Raw genomic sequence first — 25,007 nt, forward strand, 5'->3', positions numbered from 1 at the left:
CCACATATGTCTGCAAATTATTATAAACAACAACAAAATAAGAGTTTTTAATATTCAAAGGGAAAATAATACATTCAATGTTTTTATGCCTACAAATCATTTCCTTTCACTTTTATTTCTACTTTCCTACATACTATCAATTTCATCAGATCGGAAATTTGACAGTAACCTTTCCTGAAGTTTTAGTTTTTCCCTGTAGGACATAACAAAATATTTTCCACAATGATAGAATTTGGAAACTTAGGGTATTTTCTTAAGGAAAACGTGAGGTATATTCTCCCCCTTCGAAAACATTCAATTGAAAAAATATTTAATTTATAACTTTGGATGTTTTGGCCTCCACAATGATGAAATTATGATGCTCTTTCTTTCATTTTTATTTTTTGCCTTTTGTTGTTAGACAAAAATATTTTAATCTAATAAAAACCCATGGATTAATATCTGTAAGATAATTCCATTTTTTTATAATAAAAATAGAGTCTAACAACATAAACATAAAAATTTGAAAGCAGAGAGTAAGCTTCCATGGAGATAGCAAAATCATTGAATAGCTGCTTTGCCACATTATGCGCAAAGAAAGGCGGCATCAGACGCTAAAAGTCGTGGTCATTATAATGATAATGATAATACATATCTATAGAGTTGCATGCAATCTGCCAGCACTCTTGCTGGCAGGACAACACAGAAAGGACATAGCTAATGAGTTTATGACAATCAATGTAAGGGCACTGAGATCAACTTTTAGCCACCATCAGAGAACATGGTCACAAAATGTAAGTATTGAAGCTTGCCTTCAAGGTGGATACTTGGATCAAGTGAACAATAAGACAGGTAGAGGGAATTATATGTAATCAATGTAGAGTGCTCAACAGAAACCAAAGATTTAAAGAAAGCAAGAAAGTCTATCCAGAGTAAGGATCCTTCTGACCCAAATTAAAAATGGATAAGCAATGAGATCCTGCAGTATAGCACTGGGAACTATGTCTAGTCACTTATGGTGGAGCATGATAATGTGAGAAGAGAATGTATGTATGACTGGGTCACCTTGCTGTACAGTAGAAAATTGACAGAACACTGTAAACTAACTATGATAGAAAAAATAAAAAAACATTAAAAGTGACTTAAGCAACTACATGCAAGAGTAGTCAGTATTAGTATCTCTTTGATGCTTCCTCTCTATACCAACTCCTAGTATAAAAACACCCCTGATCAGAAGGAAAGAATAGGTGAAATGCACAATCTGAAGCCCAAGAAAAGGACAGAAGGAGGCAGTGGTTGGATAAAAGCAGAGTTGAGATTTTGTACGTCATGTGGTCAAGAAAAACAAACAGATCAAGAGAGTGGTGGTTACAGTATGAGCCAAGCAGTCTTGGCAGTATAAGAAAAAAAAAAGGAAAAGTGAAATGACTAAAGGTGGAGGAAAAACTGAAAGTATCTAAGGCAAGGGAACATGATAAGATCTAGGATAAGGCATTAAAATTTTTAGAAGTGAGATAATTAGATATAGGTGTGGGAATTTAAGATTTTAAATGTGAAAAAATAGCCTATTTGTAGACTATACTTACCAAAGTACTGTCAAAGGGATAATAAACTCCAAACTGCACTAATTAAGGGTTCTTGAAGCACAGCAGGAATCAGAATGATAAAATTAGTTATACTTACAAAGGCTCATCTATTGGAATAAACCATTGTTTTTTCTTTTTCTTTTTTAAATTTTTTAAAAAAAATTATTGAAGTATAGTTGATTTACAGTGTTGTGATAATTTCTGCAATACAACAGTGATTGAGTTATACATGTACACATATCCATTCCCTTTCAGATTCTTTTCTCATGTAGATTATCACAAAATATTGGGTAGAGTTCCTTGGGCTATATATACAGCAGGTCCCCATTGGCCAGTCATTCCATATACCACAGTGTGCATATTGTCAGTTCCAACCCCGCAGTCCATGCCTCCCCCCATCACCTATCCCATTTGGTAACCATAAGTTTGTTTTCAAAGTCTATGAGCCTGTTTCTATTCTCCAAATAAGTTCATTTATATCCTTTAAATTTATTTTTAGTTTTGTCTTTTTTTTTAGGGCCACATCCGCAGCAGAGGGAAGTTCCCAGTTAGGGATCAAATCAGAGCTGTAGCTGCTGGCCTATACCACTGCTATAGCAACAAGGGATCTGAGCCATGTCTGGGACCTACACCACAGCTCATAGCAATGTTGGATCCTTAACCCACTGAGCGAGGCAATCCAACCCACATCTTCATGGATGCCAGTCAGGTTTGCTACTGCTGAGTACGACAGACAGGAACTTCCTGTATTCTTTTTTTTAGATTCCACATATAAGTGATATGATATGATGTTTGTCTTTCTCTGACTTAGTATGATAATCCTAATCAATCAGTGAGATACACCACATGAACAAACAGAAGGATAAAAACCACATGATCATCTCAATAGATGCAGAAAAAGCTTTTGACAAAAATCCAACACCCATTTTTGATTAAAAAAACAAAAAAACTCTCCAGAAAGTGGGCATAGAGGGAACATACCTCAACATAATAAAGGTCATATATGACAAACCCACAGCTAACATCATTCTCAATAGTGGAAAGTTTAAAGAATTTCTGCTAAGATGAGGAACAAGACAAGGATGTACTTTTCTTTTAACCAGTTACTTTTAAACTCATTGGACCATTTGTTTAGAATACAGATTGCTTTTTTCCTATAAGAATAAATAATTTGTTTTTAAATATTAAATTAATTCAATGCTGTTTATATAATTATCCATCACCATCTCAAATAAATGATTATCAGTTAATACTACAATACAGCTCTGACCCACAATGTCTGCGCTAAGTCAAGAAATTAAGCCACCGCCAATAGCTATTGACTCAGAATCATCAGGACTTGGGCAAAAACAGCCAGCCCAAGTCTATTTGTCCCTGCTTTAAATTCGGTAACAATCAGATAAAGCAAAATGTGCCATCCCAACCAATTACATAACACGCCCTGCTTCTAGTTATCCCACCTTCATCTTGTGTCAACAATCTCCAATCAGAAATACAAAAGGTCTTTCCTGCTTTTTTTTTTTTTTTTTTCCATTTTAGGGCTTTTCCTCTTCCCTGTCTGCCTTTGTGTCCCTGCCAAAAGAAAATGATGATGGCAGACTTTTTCTGATATAGTGAGCTCTGAAAAAAAGTTTCTGTATGTTCTCATTTGGGTAGTCTTTGTTTTATCCTACATTTCTAAGTTTAGTTTCCAATGTTATAAGACAATGCATAATTTAATTCTATCCTGAAATCTCTGCAGATTCACAAAGTACAGAGCTATTTTGCTACTTGGAAATTGGCATAGTCATGGCATCAAATTCTCTGATAAATTCACTGCAGACATTGAAATGCCAGATTTCAGGTAAAGGTGTCTTCCCCCTCGCTCTCAGTTAATATTGACAATTTCTAAGATGTTATATAACCTGAGCTTTGCCCATTAGTTATCATGTTGGAACATATGCAAATTTTGACCATGTAAAAATAACTGGGAGACAGAATTATTCTCTTTTATGTTAAAGTATTTCTCATGGGCATTACTAAATAATGTTTCCAGTGAGTCAAGGCTCCACAAAGTAAAACAAACCAGTTCTATACAAGGAGAATATTCATGCAAAAGGCAATAATAAAAACTCATAATTATTCTAATACACTGTCCAAGAGAATAAAAGAGTCATCATTGTAGAACCAGAAAAATAATTCTTCCTCCCTGTAGAATATTTATTTCAAATATAAAAATGAATGACTTCTTAAAGTTATAAATTGGAAAGCCAGAAGTGCTTTTTCAAAATCTTAAGTGATCTACATATCTCATATTTTATATTTTCAATTATTTGCTATATATGTATGTATATTTTTGATACACATGAGAAAGAGAATTAGGTTGCCTTATAAAGTAAAAATTACCTTTCTCTGCCCTTATAGTTTAAATCATAAGACCTAAGACTGCTTTTAAAAGGAAGAAATATAAAACTTAACCAATATTTCTCATTCTCTTTGCTGTATTGGCTAAATCATTTAAATTGCTATTGTTGTTAACACACTATATTCAAATATAAATGTTTACCTCAGAAAGCAAAACAAGTCAGGTGCAAAGAGATTGTGTATTTAATAAACAGAATGATGTGAGGTATAGAACACATAAATTTCATACATTTCAAATATGCTTCTGAAAAGGCTTTAATTCTGAGGTCCTAGCTGGATAGAGGCAAGGTGAGTTTCTACCCCTTCCTCTGCTCATTTTCTAATTCACTTTTCAAGATTGTATCTTGGAAAAGGGAGGTTGGGTAAAAATGTTTCTTAAAGACAAGCCTGTGTGCAGTAGGAAGGTCACAAAGGGTGAGAACAAACATACCCCACTTCCAAATCTAGTTCCCCATCTACCATCATCCTACAGCTGACTCACCTAAGGACTCCTTTTCTACAGATGAATGCAATATGATTTCTACCTGATTATTCATGACTGTGCTTTTCTTCCATGAGACAGCCTTTAAAGAACCTCTTCCCATTGCCTCATCATTACTTAGAATTGCCTGGATATAAGGAAAGCTGAGAGCTCAGTGCTTTACAGAAAACCCTTTTATGGTCACATACGCCTCCATACTCTAGGTTACTTCCTTTTAAAACTTTTTTTTTATTAAAGTATAGTTGATTTATAATATTGTGTCAATTTCTGCTGCACACAAAGTGACACAGTCATACATGGTCTGGAAGCTTCCAAAAAAAAAAAAAAAAAGAAAGGGATACACCATGAATTTGCCTGTCATCCTTGAGCAGGGGCCATGCTAATCTTCTCTGTATCATTCCAATTTTAGTATATGTGCTGCTGAAGTGAGCACAGGTTAATTCCTTTTTAAATGCAATTCTCCTATCTTATTTTCTTTCCCTTTTAAAACATTTTGTTGAAGTATAGTTAGGTTACCTCTTGAGTGCAGCAGGCCATGCTTAAAACAGTTAAAGTGACAAAACACCTGAGAACTGGCCCATTTGCAGACAGATGGGCTTATAAATATAAATGTAAACCAGAAGAATTACTGGTTGCGCTATTAACCACACAGGATCAGCCAGTTCCAGCCTGTTTGGAAATACAGCATACACAGTTTCTCTTGGGTAACTTAACAAAACTAAACAAAAAGTTGGTGCCCACACTTATTCAACATATGATTGGGCTTATGGTAAAATTTTAATTGAATTTGTTCAAGTTCCAATATTTTAGGGGTATTTGAATAACCTTGTGATTATCCACATTTGGCCAGTGAACTTTGGTCCTTTATCAGGAAAGTAATACCTATGAACAAAGAGATTATCTCAATTTACGTCATCAAAATATGTTTTAGTATGCATAAGCAGTTCTCTTCTCTTATTGAAAAATATCAATCTTGAAAAGTTCAGAGGTGAAGTTCTCTTGTGGTGCAAAAGGAGAATCTGAAATTGTTACTGCAGCAAATCGGGTCATTGCTATGGCACCAGTTCAGTCCCCAACCCTGGAACTTCCACATGCCCAGGGTGCAGCCAAAGGAAAAAAAAAAAAGTTCAGGGAGGAATTGTTTCACTTTGATAGGAAATCAGCATCTACATGATTTGACACATAAGCCAACACAATTTTTGCAGCCTTTTCTCTCCAAATTTTTCAGGAAATCATTCTCACAAACACAGAGTTATGCAATTAGAATGCAATTAAAAATGCAGGGCTTTCCCATCCTTCTATAGTTAGATCAACATGCTAACAGAGATCCTTCAGCATTTGTTAGTCTCATGTGCCTGGGTTAAATAGACCCAGGTGAGAAAACCTTTGAAACCTTTACTTTCCCTATTTATATCTCAACTCCCAGCAAGTTTCTTCAGTCTCTCTTGGAGATGGATTTCTGCTGTCACCATGCCCACTCCTATTTTATTATCATTCCCTAAGATCTGTTTTCACCCTTCTGCCTTGCTACACATCTTCCTGTTATCCCAACCTCTTCTTTTGTTCTGTTCTATGCTGTCCTAGTTCAAAATTCTCCACTGTAGGTACTGGTATATCCTTAATACCAAGGATAGTGCCTGATATTCAGCAGATGTTCAGTAAATGAACGCCCCTCAACTTCTAGAAAAACCTACAAACTGATACATCATTTTTTTTAAGCAAAACTGACTTGGCATGGCATCTTAAAATATAAAATTTGATAAGGATAGATACACTACCTTGGTATATTTTTGAATATGAAATTTAAAAATATTAGTGTTTAAGAAACATTTTTTTTCGCTAGGTATTTTAAGGGTTTTTTTTAACTGTTTCAATAGTAACATTAAAGTTGGTACATTCTTCATTCTTATAAATCATGCTTTGACAAAATATGAATATGATGCTTTATATTTCTTACTAGAGGAACAAATATCATTTTGTTGTCTTTTTACAATAAAATTTCAGCAACCTTAAAAATGCATTTAAAGTGACTGTAAAAGATATCATTAATTAACTAGAAAGTTCTACCTAAAGCCTGTCTTCTGTTCAGATGAGGTTAAAGATTAAATATTGTCAAGTGTTAACGTAAACCATGAAATGTAGAAACTAAGTTCAGTCAAGATACTACTTGGACAGAATTTACCTGAGGTAAAAAGGAAAGGAGGGCATAATTCATGAAGAAAACATTAAATATTTTAACCTCCAAGTATGATGAAAAGAAAACTTTCACAACTCTAGTAAATCTTAGTGGGCTTTCATGTTAAGATGGCAAATTATCACACATATATAATTTTCCTTCTTCTACAAGTACCACTGAAACTACAACTGAGCAGGTTTTATTTGTTTTCTTTTCTCTTTCTTTTCTTTCATTTTACTTCTTCTTTCAAAGACCTAAACCCATTATAATGGAGAGGAAAAAACTGGAGAAGAGACAACAGCAAGAAATATTAGAGAACTAGAAAACAGATGGCAATTGGGAAATATTATACTCAACCTGACAGAGTCACGGTCCAAATCAGTGGTGGGGAAACTAAGAATCAAACTGATTTAAACAGAAATGTTCATGTATGACTGAAATTTGGGGCAAAAGGAGAGATTTAATGAGGCAGTTTGATTCCTTCCTCTCTTCCATACTATGGAATAATTGCCTCTAACTCATCCCAGGAAAAGTTTCTGAGGAGAATAAAATAGTCTTTGCATTAGATGTTTTTAAGACTTATTTAAAGGTGTAGTATCTTTTACTGACCCAGGGATATTATGTGAATGTGTGAATACTTAATAATAAATGTAGAGATTACTAGCCACTTGACACCTGTGTTCCCCAGAGCCCTTATGTTTCAGGCAAGAATTTGGCAGATGCTTCCCTGGGAAACTCATCATTACAAGGAGAAAGACTTGCTTTCCTCTAGCAAATCTTCTTAAGTCCTAAGTGTGAGTCCAGTAAAATAATGCTGAATTATTAGAAGATGCCACAGGCTCAGCGAAATAATGTTAACATAGCCCATGTGACTGTGCGAATGGTTCTTCATCAAGGAAAAATCGTATTTAACACCCTAAAGCCTAACATTTTCTGCCATGGAATGAGTGTACCACAGTGCTAGTGACAGAGATACATTTCTTTATTTATAACTGTGCGCAACCAGAGTTAAACCTGCTCCATGTCACATCAAGTTTTATGGAAGTAATTGTTCTACCCCCTGCAAATATACCCTATAATACTTTCTAAAACTTTATGAAGATGCTATTATTAGCTTAGATCGGAATTGCCAAATCCCATCTAACTACTGGATCTCTTAACTGTGCCTAGAACCTCATAGGTTGAGTCTCTGCCAGCAGTGCCAATCCAAAAGTGCCTGTTATTTTTGCCACATGACATACTTAGATTAATTTTCTTGCTGTCCTGACACTCGTGATTATAGTTCTTGAATGGACTCCCATTTCCTGCTGCATTTAAAACAAAAAAATCCCTGCCCATTTTCTAATGCCTTTTATAATCTATCACTTTCTTTATGCTCATCTTTTTTCTCATTTTTTAAATCATAGTTGATTTAAAATGCTGTGCCATTTCTGCTGTGCAGCAAAGTGGCCCAGTCATACATATATATATACCTATTTTTTTTCTCACATCATCTTCCATAATGGTCTATCCCAAAAGATTGGTCACAGTTCCCTATGCAATACAGTAGAACCTCATTGCTTATCCATTCTAAATGGAATAGTTTGTATCTACCAACCCCAAACTCCCAGTTCATCTCACTTCCCAACCCCTTGGCAGCTACAAGTCTGTTCTTTATGTCAGTGAGACTGTTTCTGTTTTGTAGATAGATGCGTTTGTGCCATATTTGAGAGTCCACATACAAGTGATATCAAATGCTATTTGTCTTTCTCTTTCTGACCTACTTCACTTAGTATGAGAATCTCTAGTTTTATCCATGTTGCTGCAAATGGCATTATTTTGTTCTTTTTTATGGCATGCCCATCTTAACTTCTTCTTGTATTTATATAGTTTTCTGAAATCCCCCAAATGGATCTAACTCATTCCTACTTCCTGGCCTCCACCCTGTGGGTTTGACACTTATCTCCCTCCATAATCTAACCCCCATACCTCACGCCCAGTCTCATACAAACTTCTTTCACTTTTTTATTTTTTTTTGGTTGGTTCTCTGCTTACTATATTCTCTACTGCCAATCTCTCTCTTCTGAAATCCTAATGTATTTACATATAGAAGCATAAAATGCATTAAACACATTGTTATTTTTAATGTGTCAGTTTTCTTTCTCCTCAAGGACTAGGTCTTGTCTTGTGTTTAGTACAAGGGTAAAGACTTGTAATACAATGAGTCAGTATCAAGATTCTGAAATTGGGCCAACTCCAATTCAAACTCAGTCTCATTTGTGTATCCCTGAGCAATTTATTTGACCTCCACGAATCTCACTTTAACAATAAAATGGAAAATATAATAATCAAACTGTCCCAAAAATAAGATGAGAAAAAAAATATTCATTATAGTGCAGTACATACTAAGCATTCAAAATTCACTATTATACCTCTCATCAAAAATAAAATAGTAAAGAAAATGAGTGAACAGAACATTCAGTGACAATTTATAAAGGATAATTTATTATTTTCTCTATTTACTGTTCACAAATATATGACTATTTTTTTAAATCTGTATGTGGGAGAGAGAATATACTACTACCAAATGGTCCAGTACTTGTTGACAAATACTGTTCTGGCAGCTGTGACCCCCCCCCATTGTCATAGGTCCCATTACAAACAAGCTAAAACACCCACAATGACAAAATATGACACAAGTGGAACTAAGAAATAAGCTACATTAAAAAAAAAAAAAGCTGCTAAGCTCAAAAAAACAGTGTAGTATCTGAGAAAAACTCATAAAACAGAATCAGAAGTGAAAATAAGAACAAGGTTTCCTCCATTTTAAAACAATTGGAGATTTATCACAGTTTATATGAGCTGAAATTAAACTGAATGTGGATGAAGTTCAAGTGCAAAGACTGTCAGAATCTGAAATGCAGTTCCTCCACCCTACCTTTACTGTGAGCTGAACACACACTACTCCTGTTCTACAGATGCATTTGGCAGTGACACCTATAGATTGTGAGAATACTGGATGGTTTAGCTATTGCAAAATATGAAATGTGTCTACTTTCCAATGAGTTATCACTCTGTGGAGTTGTAAATCTTCTTCTAACACCCCAGTTACAGATAATGACACCCTCAGAGTCACTGAACATCCTTTCCAAAGTCATATTTCAGCAACCTTTTCCCACTCAATTCAAAGTACATCAACAGTAAAACATTAATTCTCTGGGAGGGAAACAGTTGCAGAGCAGGGAGAACTGTACTAGAGTCTGGTATCTTCATCGCCTGTTGGTGACAGATCCTTACATTTCCACTTTTCGTCTTGATAAAATCATGTACAAGCCCCTATGTCCTTGTCTTTTGAAGTAAAAATCCGACTCAAGAGTTTATGATTGGGAAATGTGAAGATGTAAAAACAAAGAATAGCTGTTCATCTGGGGAACTGGTAAAAATTTAGATTCTAAATCTGCTACATAGCAGAATTACTGAACTCCCAGGGCTCTGAAAGATACAGATAAAAGGCTGACACACATTCTTAAATTGTACTGGAAGCAGAACCCCTTCCCCCTCCAGATGATAGCTGCCAACTACAGGAACTTAGACCCTAGACTATTGGAACCAGAAGATTGATGATGCTGACTCCCAATTAACTAACCACCAACCAATCAGAAGAATGTCCATGAGCTTATCATGTCCTACTCCTTAAACCATTTCTGTAAGACCCCTAACTACCCCCTCCAGGCTGGGACACAGTCTTGAGGGCACTAGGCTGCTGTGGGCCACTTAGCCTGGCATAGAAATAAAACTTCTCTTTTCTACTTCATCCAAAACTGTCTCCAAGATACAATTCAGTGCCAGTGTACAGATTGTACAACCTTACTTTCCAACCTTATTTCCCTTCTGTCCTGGTCTGGGCCCAGTCAGTTATTTCAATACATCCTTTCTAGCTGTTTCAATTCTCTCATCCCCTTCAATTCTGCTACAAATCCTTTATGTCCAAGGACTTTAGGTAAATCTAATTCCCTAGTTCTCTCAGAACAGGTGAAGATAATCTATTCACTCTGCTACTAGGGTTAGGACTAGGGTTAGTATTAGGTTTTGAACTGTTTAAAAAAAACATAAATAAATGAACAAATGAATAATCTTTCAGGTGGGCTACCTGTTATATTCCCAGATCTGTTTCTCTTCTGCTACCCAGCTCTCACTCTACTTTCTCTTTTCAAGTCTTTACATCTTCCACAGTTGATGTCACTTAGCAAAGAGAAGTTATAAGGCATTTATTTCCTCAAATTCTCACATTTATTCATACATGTCCCTCATCTTTCCCCATGGTTTCTGAAAAAGGTTTCCTGTATGCCTCTGTTAAATGATTTTTGAGGGTATTTATACTTATATATTTTTAAACTGCTAAGCTTGCTACATTTACACATTAGAAATACTGATATATCTAGCATATTTTATAAAATGATTGAATTTTTATACTCACAGATTTTCTTCTCTAAATCTTTCCTATTTTGTAACTTCTAGTGCATCATATTAATTTAACCAACTAATATGAAAATTTTATTTTATATATCCCTTGAAAATTTTAAAAGGCATTATACGCATTCTTTACATAGAAAATTATAGTATTAATATTTCTAAATTCTCCCTGAATATAAAAACAGAACATTTTAACTCTGATCTTAAACATTTACATGTTCCCTATGTAATACCATTACATCAAATAGTCTTTTTGTATGTGTGTTGTCACTATTGTTCTGCCAAAGCTTATTTGACTATGCCACTAATATTTTCTGATTTCATAGTTTACCTCAGTTCTCCTATATGAATTCTTCCTTAAAAATTACAGCTTATGATTATGTAATTTGAAATTCATCAGTTTAGCAGGTCTTAGATTTGAGACCACTATTTCTTAAAGACTTTTTTATTTGACCCAGACTCCAAAAAAAAAAAAAAAAAGTTTTTTTTTCCTTGATGCTCCCTCAAGCTGATGAATGGAAATATTTCTAGTTTCCTTTTTAGAGGCACAACTCTAGGTTTTCCAAGGATCTCCTCTTTAGCTTCCCTGACTATGTATTTCCTCTTAATGCCATATGGGCATTAAAATTTAAATCTTTGTGTTCAACACTTATGATCTATTTATAGGTTAAGGAATAAACAGAAAGAGTGGGTATCAAGAGCTTAAATTTAAGTTACTCCACTGTTTTTCTGTTTGTTTGGGTATATGGTTGTTAGTGCCTGGTTTCTTCTGAGTTCAGGTTGTGTTTAATTAATTAATTAAAATTGTTAAATGTCTTAATTCATTCAAAAATTATTAATGTATACTGTATATATGCATATGAATATACTATATATGTGTATGCACTATAGTATATACAACCGTATAGATGTATTCTATTTAGTTTTATAAATTCTGGGTATAAAACAATAAATAAGTCAAGTTTCATATTTTCCCACAACTTACATTCTGCTAGGATGTAAAGGCAGAAAATATATAAAAAGATGAATTAGGTAATCCAAGAACTGAAAACTGAAAAGTGGAAAGTAACAGGGTCTTGGGATTTAGAGAAGCAGGTTTTACGAAGTCTTTATACCACATGGCCAAGAAAGGCTTCTGTGATGGACATTCTAGCTAAGACTAGAAGCAACAGTCATGTAAACTCATGCAGGTTAATCCTTACATCTATTTCTGTTTGTTTGTTTCCCTATTTCTCAGCATCTATGCTCTACTCCTTTGTTTCATTTTTGGCTTTAGCTATTCACATTTTACAATTTCATTCTATCCCTGATCACATCCTCTTTCCTTCCACCCAGAATGTATTCAAAATTCAGAAACCTCTAAATCTTGTCTTGGAGGCAGAGAAAGATGGTGGAGGAGTAAGAGGTCGGGTCCAACTTCTTCCACAAACACATCAAAAAAACACATCTACATGTAAAACTACTCACACAGAACATCAACTGAATGCTGGCAGAGAACTTAAACCTCCGAAAAGGGCAAGAAACTCTTGACATAACTGGGTAGAACAAAAGAAAAAAGAGAGAGAAAAGGAATGAGGACAGGACTAGCACTCCTGAGAGGGAGCTGTGAAGAAGAAAAGGAACCCACATCCTGGGAAGCCACCTAACTGATGGAAAGATCAGCCAAGTCAGCAGGATCTCAAATTCGCTGAGAAAAGTGCACCAGGTGGACTGAGAACTGCAAAGCAGAGTGAGAGCTGCACAGATCATCTGAACCACTGGCCTGGACACCACAGCCTGAGATGCTCAGGTGGGGTCTGGGTGCTGAGACTTAGGCTCTGGAGGTCAGTTCCAGGGAGAGGACTGGGGACAGCCTGAGGGGCTAAGGAACAGTGTGCCACAGGTGGGAGAGTGGTACGCCACAGGCAAAGGAGGGGAACATCATGGCAGAGGGAACCCAGGAGAAGGTCCAGACCCACAGGAGAGGCAAGGCACAATTGTTGGGGAGGGGAGAGAGGGAGAGGCAGACCACCATAGGAAACCCTGCACCAGAGCGTGTGCATGCCCATGGGCTCTCAGAGGGCAGGGCTGCTCTGGAACAGGCTAAGGGCTGTAAGAAGCCTCTTGCTTATTTAGGGCAGATTGGGTGCTTCTTGTGCAGGCTACCAGTGGCCAGGCACCTCTTGTGCATCCTAAGAGCATCAGGGGGCTAAATGTGATATAGAACCTCTTGCACAAGCTGCAGGTGGCAGGGACGGACTGTGATGGTTGTCCAGAGGCCAGAGGGAGGTGTGGCTTGCCACCACTGGGGGTCTGTGAGTGGGCTCCATCTTGACCCCAGTCACCTGGGGGTTGGCAAAAAAGAAAAAAAGAGGGCACTGCAACCAAGCACCATACGCTATTGCTCTCACTCCCCTGGGAACACACTTGCCCAGCAGCGCCACTGCCAAGCACTTTGGGTGTTGCCCAGACACTTGATCACTGTCCCTTCCCAAGACCCTACAACTAGGAGCAGCTGGTGCAGCACCTCCTGCATTAGCTAAGTGGGACAGGGTGCCTCTTGCATGGTCTGCAGGTGGCAGGGGAAACTGCCACAGTTACCCTTGATTTCAGAGGAGGGCATGGCCCGCCACCACTGGGAATACCTGAACAAAAATCACTTGCAGCCCCATTCACCTCAAGGGCACCACAGAGGAGGGCACTGTGTCCAAACACCACCTGCTGCTGACACTGCCAAATGTTCCGGGCAGTACCCACACCCTTGATCTCAGACACTTCCCAGCATCCTGCAACTAGGAGCAGCCTGTACAGCACCTCCTATGGGCTAAGTGAAATGAGTTGTGTCAAGCGTGGTCTACAGGTGGCGTGGACAAACCACTGCAGTTATCACTGACTCGAGAGATGGTCATGGTCTGCTCCCAATAGGGGTCCCTGAACAGGCACCACCTGCAGTTCCAATCACCTCGGAAAAGGGCATTGCAATCTTGCTCTCACTCATCTGGGAACTCACATACCCTGCTGCTGCTACTGCCAAATGATCTGGTCTCCTTGAAGATCTGCCTAGAGCTTATTACCACTTACCAGGGGCCTGCAACTAGGAGTAGCCTGTACCACCTTCCTCCAGGTACTTGCTACTGTTGACAGCCCAATGACCAGGCACTGACTGCTAGCCCCATCCATTGCCTCCTTCTCCCTGAAAACACACAGAGCATCCTGGGAATAATAGCCTGCCCACATTGAAGAAAGAGACAGCAAAGATTCACACTCCCACCCCCAAAATAAATAATAACCTCCCACAAATTCAAAGGGGTACTCTTGCATAGAAGTAGCCCTCCAAGACTATAGTTGGCTTCCCTAAACTCACAGAAAAAGAAAAACATAAGCAAGATGAAGAAGCTCAGAAACTATTCCCAGTTAAAACAACAGGTTTCACCTGAAGCAGCAAACAATGAAATAGACCTCTGTAGTCTGCCAGACATTGAGGTCAGAAGGGAAATACTGAAAATACTGAAGGAATTAAGAGAGGATATGAATAGTAGTGCAGATTCCTTTAGAAAGGAACTAGAAAATACGAGGAGGAACATAGAATAATTACAAAATTCATTTGCAGAGATGCAAACTGAGCTAAAGCAATAAAGAGCAGAATGAAAAGCAGAGGAATGAATTAGTGATGTGGAAGATAGAATAATGGAAATCACCCAATCAGGACAGCAGACAGAAAACCAAATGAAAAAACGTGAAAGAAATATAAGAGATCTATGGGATAACAAAAAGCAGGCCAATCTACACATAATAGGAATTCCAGAAGGAAAAGAAAAAGAAAAGAGGATTGAAAATATATTTGAAGAAATTGTGGCTGAAAACTTTCCAAATCTAAAGGATACTGTTATCAAGATGTAGAAAGCACAGTGGGCCCCCAATCAAGCTGAACCCAAACAGGCCCACACCAAGACATATTAAAATAAAAATCACAAAAGTTAAAGAGAAGATTCTAAATGCAGCAAGAGAATAGCAAACCATTAATTATAAGGGAACCCCCATAAGGCTATCAGCTGATTTCTCTGCAGAAGCACTACAGGCCAGAAGGGAGTGGCAACATATATTTAAAGTGCTGAAAGGAAAAATTTGCAATCAAGAACACTCTATCCAGCAAGAATATCATTTAAAATAGAAGGGGAGGAGTTCCCACTGTGGCTCAGTGGTTAACGAATCCGACTAGGAACCATGAGGTTGCAGGTTCCATCCCTGGCCTTGCTCAGTGGGTTAAGGATCCAGCATTTCCATGAGCTGTGGTGTAGCTGCCGGATGCAGTTCAGATCCCACGTTGCTGTGGCTCTGGCATAGGCCGACGGTTGCAGCTCCGATTCAACTCCTAGCCTGGGAACCTCCATATGCCATGGGGAGTGGCCCTAAAAAGGCAAAAAGACCAAAAAAAATGGGGGTGAATAAAGAATTTCTGCTATTTTCCATAAAATAATGGAAATCACCCAATCAGGACAGCAGATAGAAAACTAAATGAAAAAAAAGGAAAGAAATATAAGAGGTCTATGGGATAATATAAAGGTGGCCAACCTATGCATAATAGGAGTTCCAGAAGGAGAAGAAAAAGAAATGGGGATTGAAAATACATTTGAGGAAATTATGTCTGAAAACTTTGCAAATCTAAAGGAAACTGATATCAAGATACAGGAAGCACAGCCCAAACAATTTGAACTCACATAGGTCCACACCAAGACATATTATAATAAAAATGGCAAAAAGAGAGGATTCTAAATGCAGCAAGAGAAAAAGTGTTAATCATAACCCCCATAAGGCTATCAACTGATTTCTCAACAGAAATACTACAGGCCAGAGAGAGTGGCAAGATATATTCAAATTTCTGAAAGGAAAAATTTGCAGCCTAGAAACTTTATCCAGCAAGAATAACATTTAAAATAGAAGGGGAAATAAAGAATTTCTCCAACAAACAAAAGCTAAAACAGTACAGCAATACTAAACCCATTCTAAAAGAAATACTGAAAAGGCATTTCTAAATTTAAAAAAAAAAGATAGAGAGAAAAAAGAAAAAAAGAAGAATTAGGATGGAGGAAACCACAATTGGAAAGCAGTCATTTAAATAAGCCAGCATACAGATCTAAACATGAAGATGTTAAAAACAAAACAAAACAAAAAACCAGACATCAAAATCATACAAAGTGAGGAAAGAAAGAAAATATAGATTCATTGTTTTATCTTAATGATGTGTTTGAGCTTATAGGACTATCATGCAAAAGCAAGCAGATACAGGAAGGGGTTAACATACTTAAAAAACAGGGCAACCACAAATCAAAACCGAATATTACTTTCACAAAAACTGAAAAGTAGTCAAGCATAAAATAAATGGAAACCATCCAATCAAAAAAAAAAAAAAAAAGAAAGAAGAAAAGAGAAACATAGAATCAACTGGAAAACAAAGTTTAAAATGGCAATGAATACATATCTATCAATAATCACCTTAAATGTCAATGGACTGAATGTTCCAATCAAAAGACACTGAGTGGCATATTGGATAAAAAAGAAAAAACATTCAATCTGCTATCTACAAGAAACTCACCTTAGGGCAAAGTACACATATGGATTGAAAGTGAGGGAATAGGAAAAGATATTTCATGCTAGTGGACAAAACAGGAAGGCAGGAGTTGCAATACTCATATAAGACAAAATTGACTTTAAAACGAAGGCCATAAAGAAAGACAAAGGAGGACACTATTTAATGGTTAAAGGATCCATTCAAGAAGAGGATATTACAATTGTAAATATATATGCCCCTAATATAGGAGCACCCAGATTCCTCCAACAAATACTAACAGACATACAAGGAGAAATTGATGGGAATACAATCATAATAGGAGACTTTAACACCCCACTCACATCAATGAATAGATCTTCTAGATAGAAAATCAATAAGGCAACAGAGATCCTAAAGGACACAATAGAAAGTTAGACTGAATCGACATTTTCAGGACATTACATCCAAAAAAAATCAGAATATTCATTCTTCTCAAGTTCACATGGAACATTCTCAAGGACTGATCACATCCTGGGAACAAAGCAAGCTCAACAAATTTAAGAGTGTAGAAATGATTTCAAGTATCTTCTCTAACCACAACGGCATGAAACTAGAAATCAACCACAGGAAAAGAAATGAGAAAAAACTGACTACGTGGAGATTAAACAACATGCTGCTAAAAGAACCAATGGGTCAATGATGAAATCAAGAAGGAAATTTAAAAAATACCTCAAGAAAAATGATAATAAAACACAACCTCTCAAAATCTATGGGATGCAGCAAAAGCAGTGCTCAGAGGGAAGTTCATAGCAATACAGGCCTTCCTCAAAAAAGAAGAAAAATCTCAAATCAACAACTTAACCCACCACCTAAATGAATTAGAAAAGGAACAAACAAAACCTAAAGTCAGCAAAAGGATGATTGGTTTAAGAAGTGGTATATATACAGAATGGAATACTACTTAGCCATAAAGTAAACAAATAATGCCATTTTCAGCAACATGGATGGGACTAGAGACTGTCATCCTCAGTGAAGTAAGTCAGAAAGAGAAAGACAAATACCGTATGATATCACATATCTGGAAGCTAACATATGGCACAAATGAACCCTTCCACAGAAAAGAAAATCATGGACTTGGAGAATAGACTTGTGGTTGCCAAGGGGGAGGGGAGGAAGTAGGGTGGATTGGGAACTTGGGGTTAATAGATGCAAACTATTGCCTTTGGAATGGATTAGCAATGAGATCCTGCTGTGTAACAACGGTAACTATGTCTAGTCACTTATGATGGAGCATTATAATGTGAGAAAAAAGAATGTATACATGTATGTGTAACTGGGTCACCATGCTGTACTGTAGAAAGCAAATATTGTGTTAGGGAAATAACAATTTAAAATAAAAAGAAAGAGGAGTTCCTGTTGTGGTGCAGTGGTCAGCAAATCCGACCAGGAACCATGAGGTTGTGGGTTTGATCGCTGGGTTTGATCTTGCTCAGTGGGTTAAAGATCCGGTGTTGCCATGAGCTGTGGTGTAGGTCACAGACGTGGCTCAGGGCTGGCATTGCTGTGGCTGCTGTGGCATAGGCCAGTGGCTACAGCTCGATGAGACCCCAAGTCTGGGAACCTCCACATGCCATGGGAAGCGGCCCTAGAAAAGGCAAAAAGACAAAAAGAAAATTTAAAAATTTAAAAAAAGAAAGAAAAACTTTTCAAACCAAAAAAAAAAAAAAAAAATCTTGTCTTGACCACTGTTTTCTTTAAGTTACTAATTTGAGTATCTTTGCTTTACCATGTGCTCTTTCCTTCTCTACCTCATAGTGAACTAAAATGGCTTTTTTCTTTCTTACCATTTAATGAAGCTGCTCAATCAAAATTAAGCATAAATTAAGAATTACCAAAACTATACTTTCAATCTTCATTTTAATTAAGATTTCTTCACATAAAACAAGTAATTGACCAAATTGACCATTCACTGGAACTTTCTTAACTATGGCCCCAAAATACTTCTTTGCATATTATAAAACTTCGTAATCGTCATATCCTTTCAGTGCTCTGTCTTTATGGGATTCTATTTCCTCTGTGCACTTTTTTTTTTTTTTTTGGCTTCACCCAGAGAATGTGGAAATTCCTGGACCAGAGATAAAACCCAAACCACAGCGGTGACAAGGCTGAATCCTTCTGCCCACTTCTTAAAAGCTTTTGTTTCTCATGACTTTATCCTGGATTGTTTTTCCTTCTAGTTTTAGATTCTGCATAATATATATATATATACACACACATGCTCTGTATACTACACATTAAGAAAGATTATGAGAACTCTTAATGACACATTTATCAATCTGATATTTAAACAGAGTTCATAGTTCAGGTTTCATTCTATGATGTACTACTGTTTGCCATATAAATGTACAGACACTTTAAACATGTCTAAACTCTAATCCAATTTTCTACTGGAAATATGTTTCCTGCATGTCTGTTTCCTATCTAGGTTAATTATATCAGTGTCATAACAATAAACATTCATTATTTAGTCTTCACTCTCAGAATCAACCAATAGAATAAGCATGGGTGATTTAATTATTTTTAAGCATATAAATGTTATGTTACCTATTTTAATATAAAAGAAGTATAGTAGAAAGAAGTTGGCTTATAGGTGAGATAAGAAGTGGAAGAAGTAACAGGTAGAAGAAAGGGTGAGAGTGGGTATTTCTTCATTATAGAGAGTGAGAAGTTGATCTAGAACTAATATACATATGATACACATTTTATAGGTAAAATAATATTATCAAGGACTGTAAATATAAACAATAAAATATATAAATTCATAAAACTAAGGAAAAGGTAGAAGAAAAGATCAACAGTCATATAAATTACCCACAATCTCATTTGCAGGAAAAGCCAATAAATCATAACTTAGAAAGTATCTTATTTAGAGATATATAGATAATCACGTGGAAAGAAATCATGCAAGATTAAAAAGACCTGCCTCCTCTTTGTGGAGGTAAGGACTGGTTTTCATAAAATATTAGTATTCAATTGGTTTCACTTCACTATTTTTCTATATTCTATTTCCACATATATATCTATAAATGTGTAATATAGGATTTGCTACTTACAATATATATTTTATATGAAGAAAATGGTGTGTGTGTGTGTGTGTGTGTGTGTGTGTGTGTGTGTGTGTTTGTTAAGTGGTGCTGGGTTAAACTTCCTAGGTATATGGTAATACCTTTCAACATGGTAATTTTAGTATTATATGTGGAAAACTTTCTTGATGTATACTTTTAAATATCAGTTCTTATTATTTCTTTGTTCTTCAAATGGTCTAATAATGCATATTACATATCCTTTGTTTCTCTTCTATTTCAAGCTTTTTTTCTCTAAGCCCTGTCTTTTTTAAATCTTTATCTCACAGCCTTTCTCTTTATTAATGTCTTGCTTGTCTTTCCCTTATAGACTTTTAATTTGAATCTATTTTCCTTTGGACAGTTTACAATTTTTCCCTTTTTAGATATATTTAGCCCTTAATTTTCCCCTAAGTTAACTCATTACATTCCTCATTTCTTTCTATTTTTTTAAATTTATTTAGCTTTTAATTTTTTGAGTCCTGGTTTGAGAAATATCTATCTACAACTCTTTATTTCTTTAATTTTAGTTTGGAATACTGTCTTGTAGTTTCAATATTGTCTCATTTTTGAGATGGAAGGTTTTCATTGGCTGAAATGCTTTGATTCTCACCTTTTTTAGTTTGAGACATAGTTGGCAGAACCGTAATATATTTATAGTGTATGTGATTCGATAATTGTAAACTGTATGTAATGATTTCCAGTCAACACATCTGTCACCTTATGTACTTACTGTTTTGTTTGTTTTTTGCATGAGAACTTTTAAGATTTACCCTCAGAAAATTTCAAGTATACAATACAGTTTTGGTTTTCTTTTCTTTCTTTCTTTCTTTCTTTTTTTTTTTTTTTTAGGGCTGCACCTATGGCATATGGAAGTCTCCAGGCTAGTGGTCAAATCAGAGCTTTAGCTTCTGGCCTTCACCACAGCCACAGCAACACAGGATCCAAGCCACTTCTGCAACTTACACCACAGTTCACAGCGATGTCAGATACTTAACGCACTGAGCGAGGCCAGGGATTGAACCTGCATCCTCATGGATACTAGTCAGGTTTGTTACTCCTGAACCACAACAGGAACTTCACAGTTGTAATATATTTATTAGTGTGCAATGTGATTTGACATGGGTAAACACTGGGGATTTCCACAGCAAAGTTAATAAACACATCCAGCATCTTATATATTACCATTTTTTTGCATGAGAACTCTTTAAGATTTACCCTCAGCCAATTTCAAGTATACAATAAAGATTTTTTGTTCGTTTTTATTTTTTGATTTTGCTTTTTAGGACTTCACCTATGATATGGAAGCTCCCAGGCTAGGGGTCCAATCAGAGCTGCAGCTGCTGGCCTAAGCCACAGCCATAGCAATGCAGGATTCAAGCTGTGTTTGCAACTTACATCACAGCTCAGGGCAACACCAGAGCAGATCCTTAAACTACTGAGGCCAGGGATGGAACCCTCATCCTCATGGATGCTAGTAGAATTCATAACCCACTGAGCCACTGTGGGAACTCCCCATAAATACAGTATTAATAGCTATGGTCAACATGCTGCATATTAGATTCTCAAAATGTATTCATCTTATAACTGAATGTTTGCAATCTTTGACCATCTCCCCACTTGACATTATTTGTTTTAAGATTCCACATATAAGTAATACCATCCAGTATTAGTCATTCTCGGTCTGGCTTATTTCACTTAGCATAATCCTCTCCAGGGACATCCATGGATCCCAAGTGGGAGGGGCAGTATTTCCATTATTATAGTTGAAAGAATTCCTTCCATCATTTATTTAAATTTATCATATATATAAATTCATTTCCTTATATATCACAGTTTTTCTTATTTATCCATTGATTGACACTACAGTTGTTTCCAACTGTTGTGAATAATGTTCCAGTAAACATGAAAATACGTATATCACCTAAAGATACTTATATTATTCCCTTTGCATATGTACCCAGAAGTGTGGTCATTTTTTATATCTTGTTACAGTAGGTTTGCACATCAATGGTCTGAATCTTTTTTCTTTTTATGCAGGGGTCCTAGGTCAAAAGCATTCTTTATGAAGTATACTTTCCTTAACGGATAATATGTTTGGTGGTGATGGGGAAGGGGAGAGGTTGATCTATATTATGATTCTCTTTCATTTCTCTAGGTTCTTTTTTATTTCCTATTTATGTCCTTTTCAAAAACTGACATATCTCCAGTGTCATTTGTTCTATATTTTCCTTTTTGTCTCAAAAGTGAAGAGTCTCTAAATTTTCCAGTTCCAGCCACATTCAATTTTAAGCTCCATGTCTACAGTTGATGTTGTAAAATGCCAAGTCCCAGACCTATGTTCAGTATTTTAGCCCTTGGTATCAGAGGTTCTCATTTTTGTCCAGTTTTTTGTTGTTGTTGCTTTATGTATTGCCTTTTTACATTCCTTCCATTTCTATTGGGTGTTTTAATTTTCTCAATCCCTGTTGTCCAGATGCATAGGCTTATGTCAATGACAGAGTGCTACCAGTAGCTCTACTGGAATTTGATGTTTATTTCTCTATTTAAAGGTACTCTGAAATTCACACCATTTTTTGTATCTTAGTAATGTTGAAAGTTGACATCATTTAAATTTTTATTTGTGCTATGTTTATCAAAGAAAATTAACAAATCACAGAAAATTAAAAGTAATTAACTTATCTACCACCAAACTACTGAAGCATCATTACTAATATCATTGTAGTATAGTTTGTTTCCTATACACAGGCACATTCAAGTCTATGTTTCATATGTGTGTGTGGGTGTGTGTGTGTGTGTTTAAAGAGAGAGAGAGAAAAGTTTTTCAGAATCTTTGTAGAGAATGAGCAACAGGTTAAAACTGAATTACTCTATGTATAAAAGGTAAAAATAAAACATTTAGAAATCATGTATAAGGCTAGGAAAAAAATGCAAGAACTAAGAAAGGCAGACAAACTGATATCTAAACGGTATTTTTATGAAATTTTATATATAATGTATAGATATGGAGATAAATATATAGACATTAAAAGTTGATAACTTTGTATTTTATACATATTGCCAAATTACTATACGGCTTATATGATGCTTTCATCCCCATACCCTCCCTGTGCCAGGATTATTTTAAAAGTATTGGATAATTTTATAACCTTTAAAGATGTTATTTTAAATATTTTAGGTTAAATATTTTCACATACTAATAGGTCATATATTTTATGGGGAGAAAATGGTAAAGTACCTGCCCTTGTCTTTTGTCCATTCTTCTACTGGGACATTTTTCAATTTTTTTTATTCCTGTAAGTATTCTTTTTTTGTAAATGACATCAAATTACTTCTATTTTGTATTACAGATGTTTACCAAATTATCCATTTATATTTTGGTATTGCTTAGGACATTCTTTGATGTTTAGAATGTTTAGTGTAATTTAATTTAGTAAATCTTTTTCAGGAGTTCTTTCTTCGTCTATAATCTTAGAAAGCTTTTCTCAGTCTTAATTTAAGTAAAAGATTCATGTACTTTTTTCCATTCATTGTTATTTTAGAATTACATTATTTCATTGCTTCATCTAAAAGTTATTTTTCTATGTAATGTACGGTGGATTCAAATGAATGGATTCCTAAGTGTGTTAGTTCTGCTTCAGAGTAATCTTCTGTTCTGTAGCTTTTATATTTACACCAAGACTAAATTATTTAATTGTTGTAGTTTTATACATTTTAGTAGCTGGTAAGGCAAGCCCTAAATATATTACTGCTTTTTAACTAGCTCTATAAAATAACATTTTGATGCTATAATGAATGTGTTCATTACCTCTAGAATATACACAAAATGCATGACTCCTTTGTGTCTAACATTAAGTCATTGCAATTTCAAATATATATAGTTGATATATCAGTATGTGGCTATGGAAATCAATCATTTAGATAGCTCCAATGGAGATCGTAACTTGGTTTACCAATTTCTTCATAAAAGAAATGCTAATATGGCACGCAGAGAAGATTCCTAAGAGTGAGATTATAAAGTGGTGTCTTAACTTATTTCTTAGCATTTTATGAGAAATTGGGCCATGTTTATTTGCTAAAACCTCTCGAGGACCTACTTCCAACTTTCTGATTTATATTATTTACTTTTCCCATATCACTTAATTTTAGCTCCTGCCACTCAGAGAAACTTGAGGTTTCACTAATGTGACAAATGTGTCTAACCATTATAAATATTGAACATCATTTCCCACACAATTACCTTGTGAAATCCGTCATCTCCATCATGATCATACACATCCTCTTGGCCAGGACAATGATATCGTTGCTTGTATCATCCCATATCTCAATCTCAGCATCCAGCTTACTCTTTACTTTCTTGAAATCAGCAACTTGCTCAGCAATCTTTTCCTTTTCTGCCTCAGGCAATTGAGTCATCTTAGCCTAAAACATGATAATTAGATTTCTAATCATTCCACTATGTCAAAATACAGTTTAGGAAGAAGCGGTCATTATAGAATGTTTGTAGAACTTGTTCATTTAAGAATAGAGGTATATCATAGTTTTTTTAAAGTTGTGTAACTAAAACTTTCCAGGTTTAATTTTTTTCGTATGAAAATATATATTGAATTATAATTGTTTTGTCTAGAACTAAAATGCTAAATTTAAGAATACCAAAGTATAATCTACTCCTTATTAAAAATATGTTAAATCCCATATTTCTAACATATTAAAATGTAATTAACTTGAACTTCATGTAAATATACCACATATGTTAGAAAAGCATATACCTTTTTAAATTGTATTAATAGTATGCTTCAAAAGGAAGAAGTATAACAAAACATTTTGAAATGAGACTATGGCTATCTACACATATATATACACACTGATAGACCCTTATATAAACACTGAATACTCATTGGTAAACAATACAATATATATTTATAAATCATATATATATAGATAAGCACATATATAAAATTGTAAGTATTAATATTAGGTTGTACCTATAAACAAATTAAGTGTTTATGTGTATAAAAATTATTTGGAGGAAGAATAAAATGTTCTGGGCAAGGTTTATTAAGACAAGCCTCTCTAATAAGCACCCTGAGTTTTGACGTGTCATTTTTCTCATGCACAGCAGACTTAATGAATTAGCACAGTATTATTCTTTCTATACGTTATACACATATATTTACATTTTATTGCTATTGTATACCAGTGCTTCAATAAAGTGTGTTTTCAGTTTCCTGAACCTAGTAACCACTTTTTTGCAAAGTTTTCTGAGCTAGTTTCTTATTTT

The 25,007-nt window shown here is 35.5% G+C and overlaps 1 protein-coding gene across 9 annotated transcripts in view; it reads right to left on the reverse strand.

Moving 5' to 3' along the window:
• CTNNA3 (catenin alpha 3) overlaps positions 1 to 25,007 on the reverse strand; it is a 1,779,313-nt gene that overhangs the window by 135,522 nt on the left and 1,618,784 nt on the right. For 8 of the 9 annotated variants that reach the window (XM_021074380.1, XM_021074384.1, XM_021074383.1 and 5 more), the window contains one exon: positions 23,967 to 24,148. In XM_021074380.1, the coding sequence (XP_020930039.1) occupies positions 23,967 to 24,148 (182 nt within the window). Of the gene's footprint in view, positions 1 to 10,734; positions 10,847 to 23,966; positions 24,149 to 25,007 lie in introns of those variants that run through there. The other variant, XM_021074385.1, reaches the window with a different exon arrangement.

The sequence above is a fragment of the Sus scrofa genome, chromosome 14 (assembly GCF_000003025.6).
Source record: "Sus scrofa isolate TJ Tabasco breed Duroc chromosome 14, Sscrofa11.1, whole genome shotgun sequence".
Classification (NCBI taxonomy): domain Eukaryota; kingdom Metazoa; phylum Chordata; class Mammalia; order Artiodactyla; family Suidae; genus Sus; species Sus scrofa.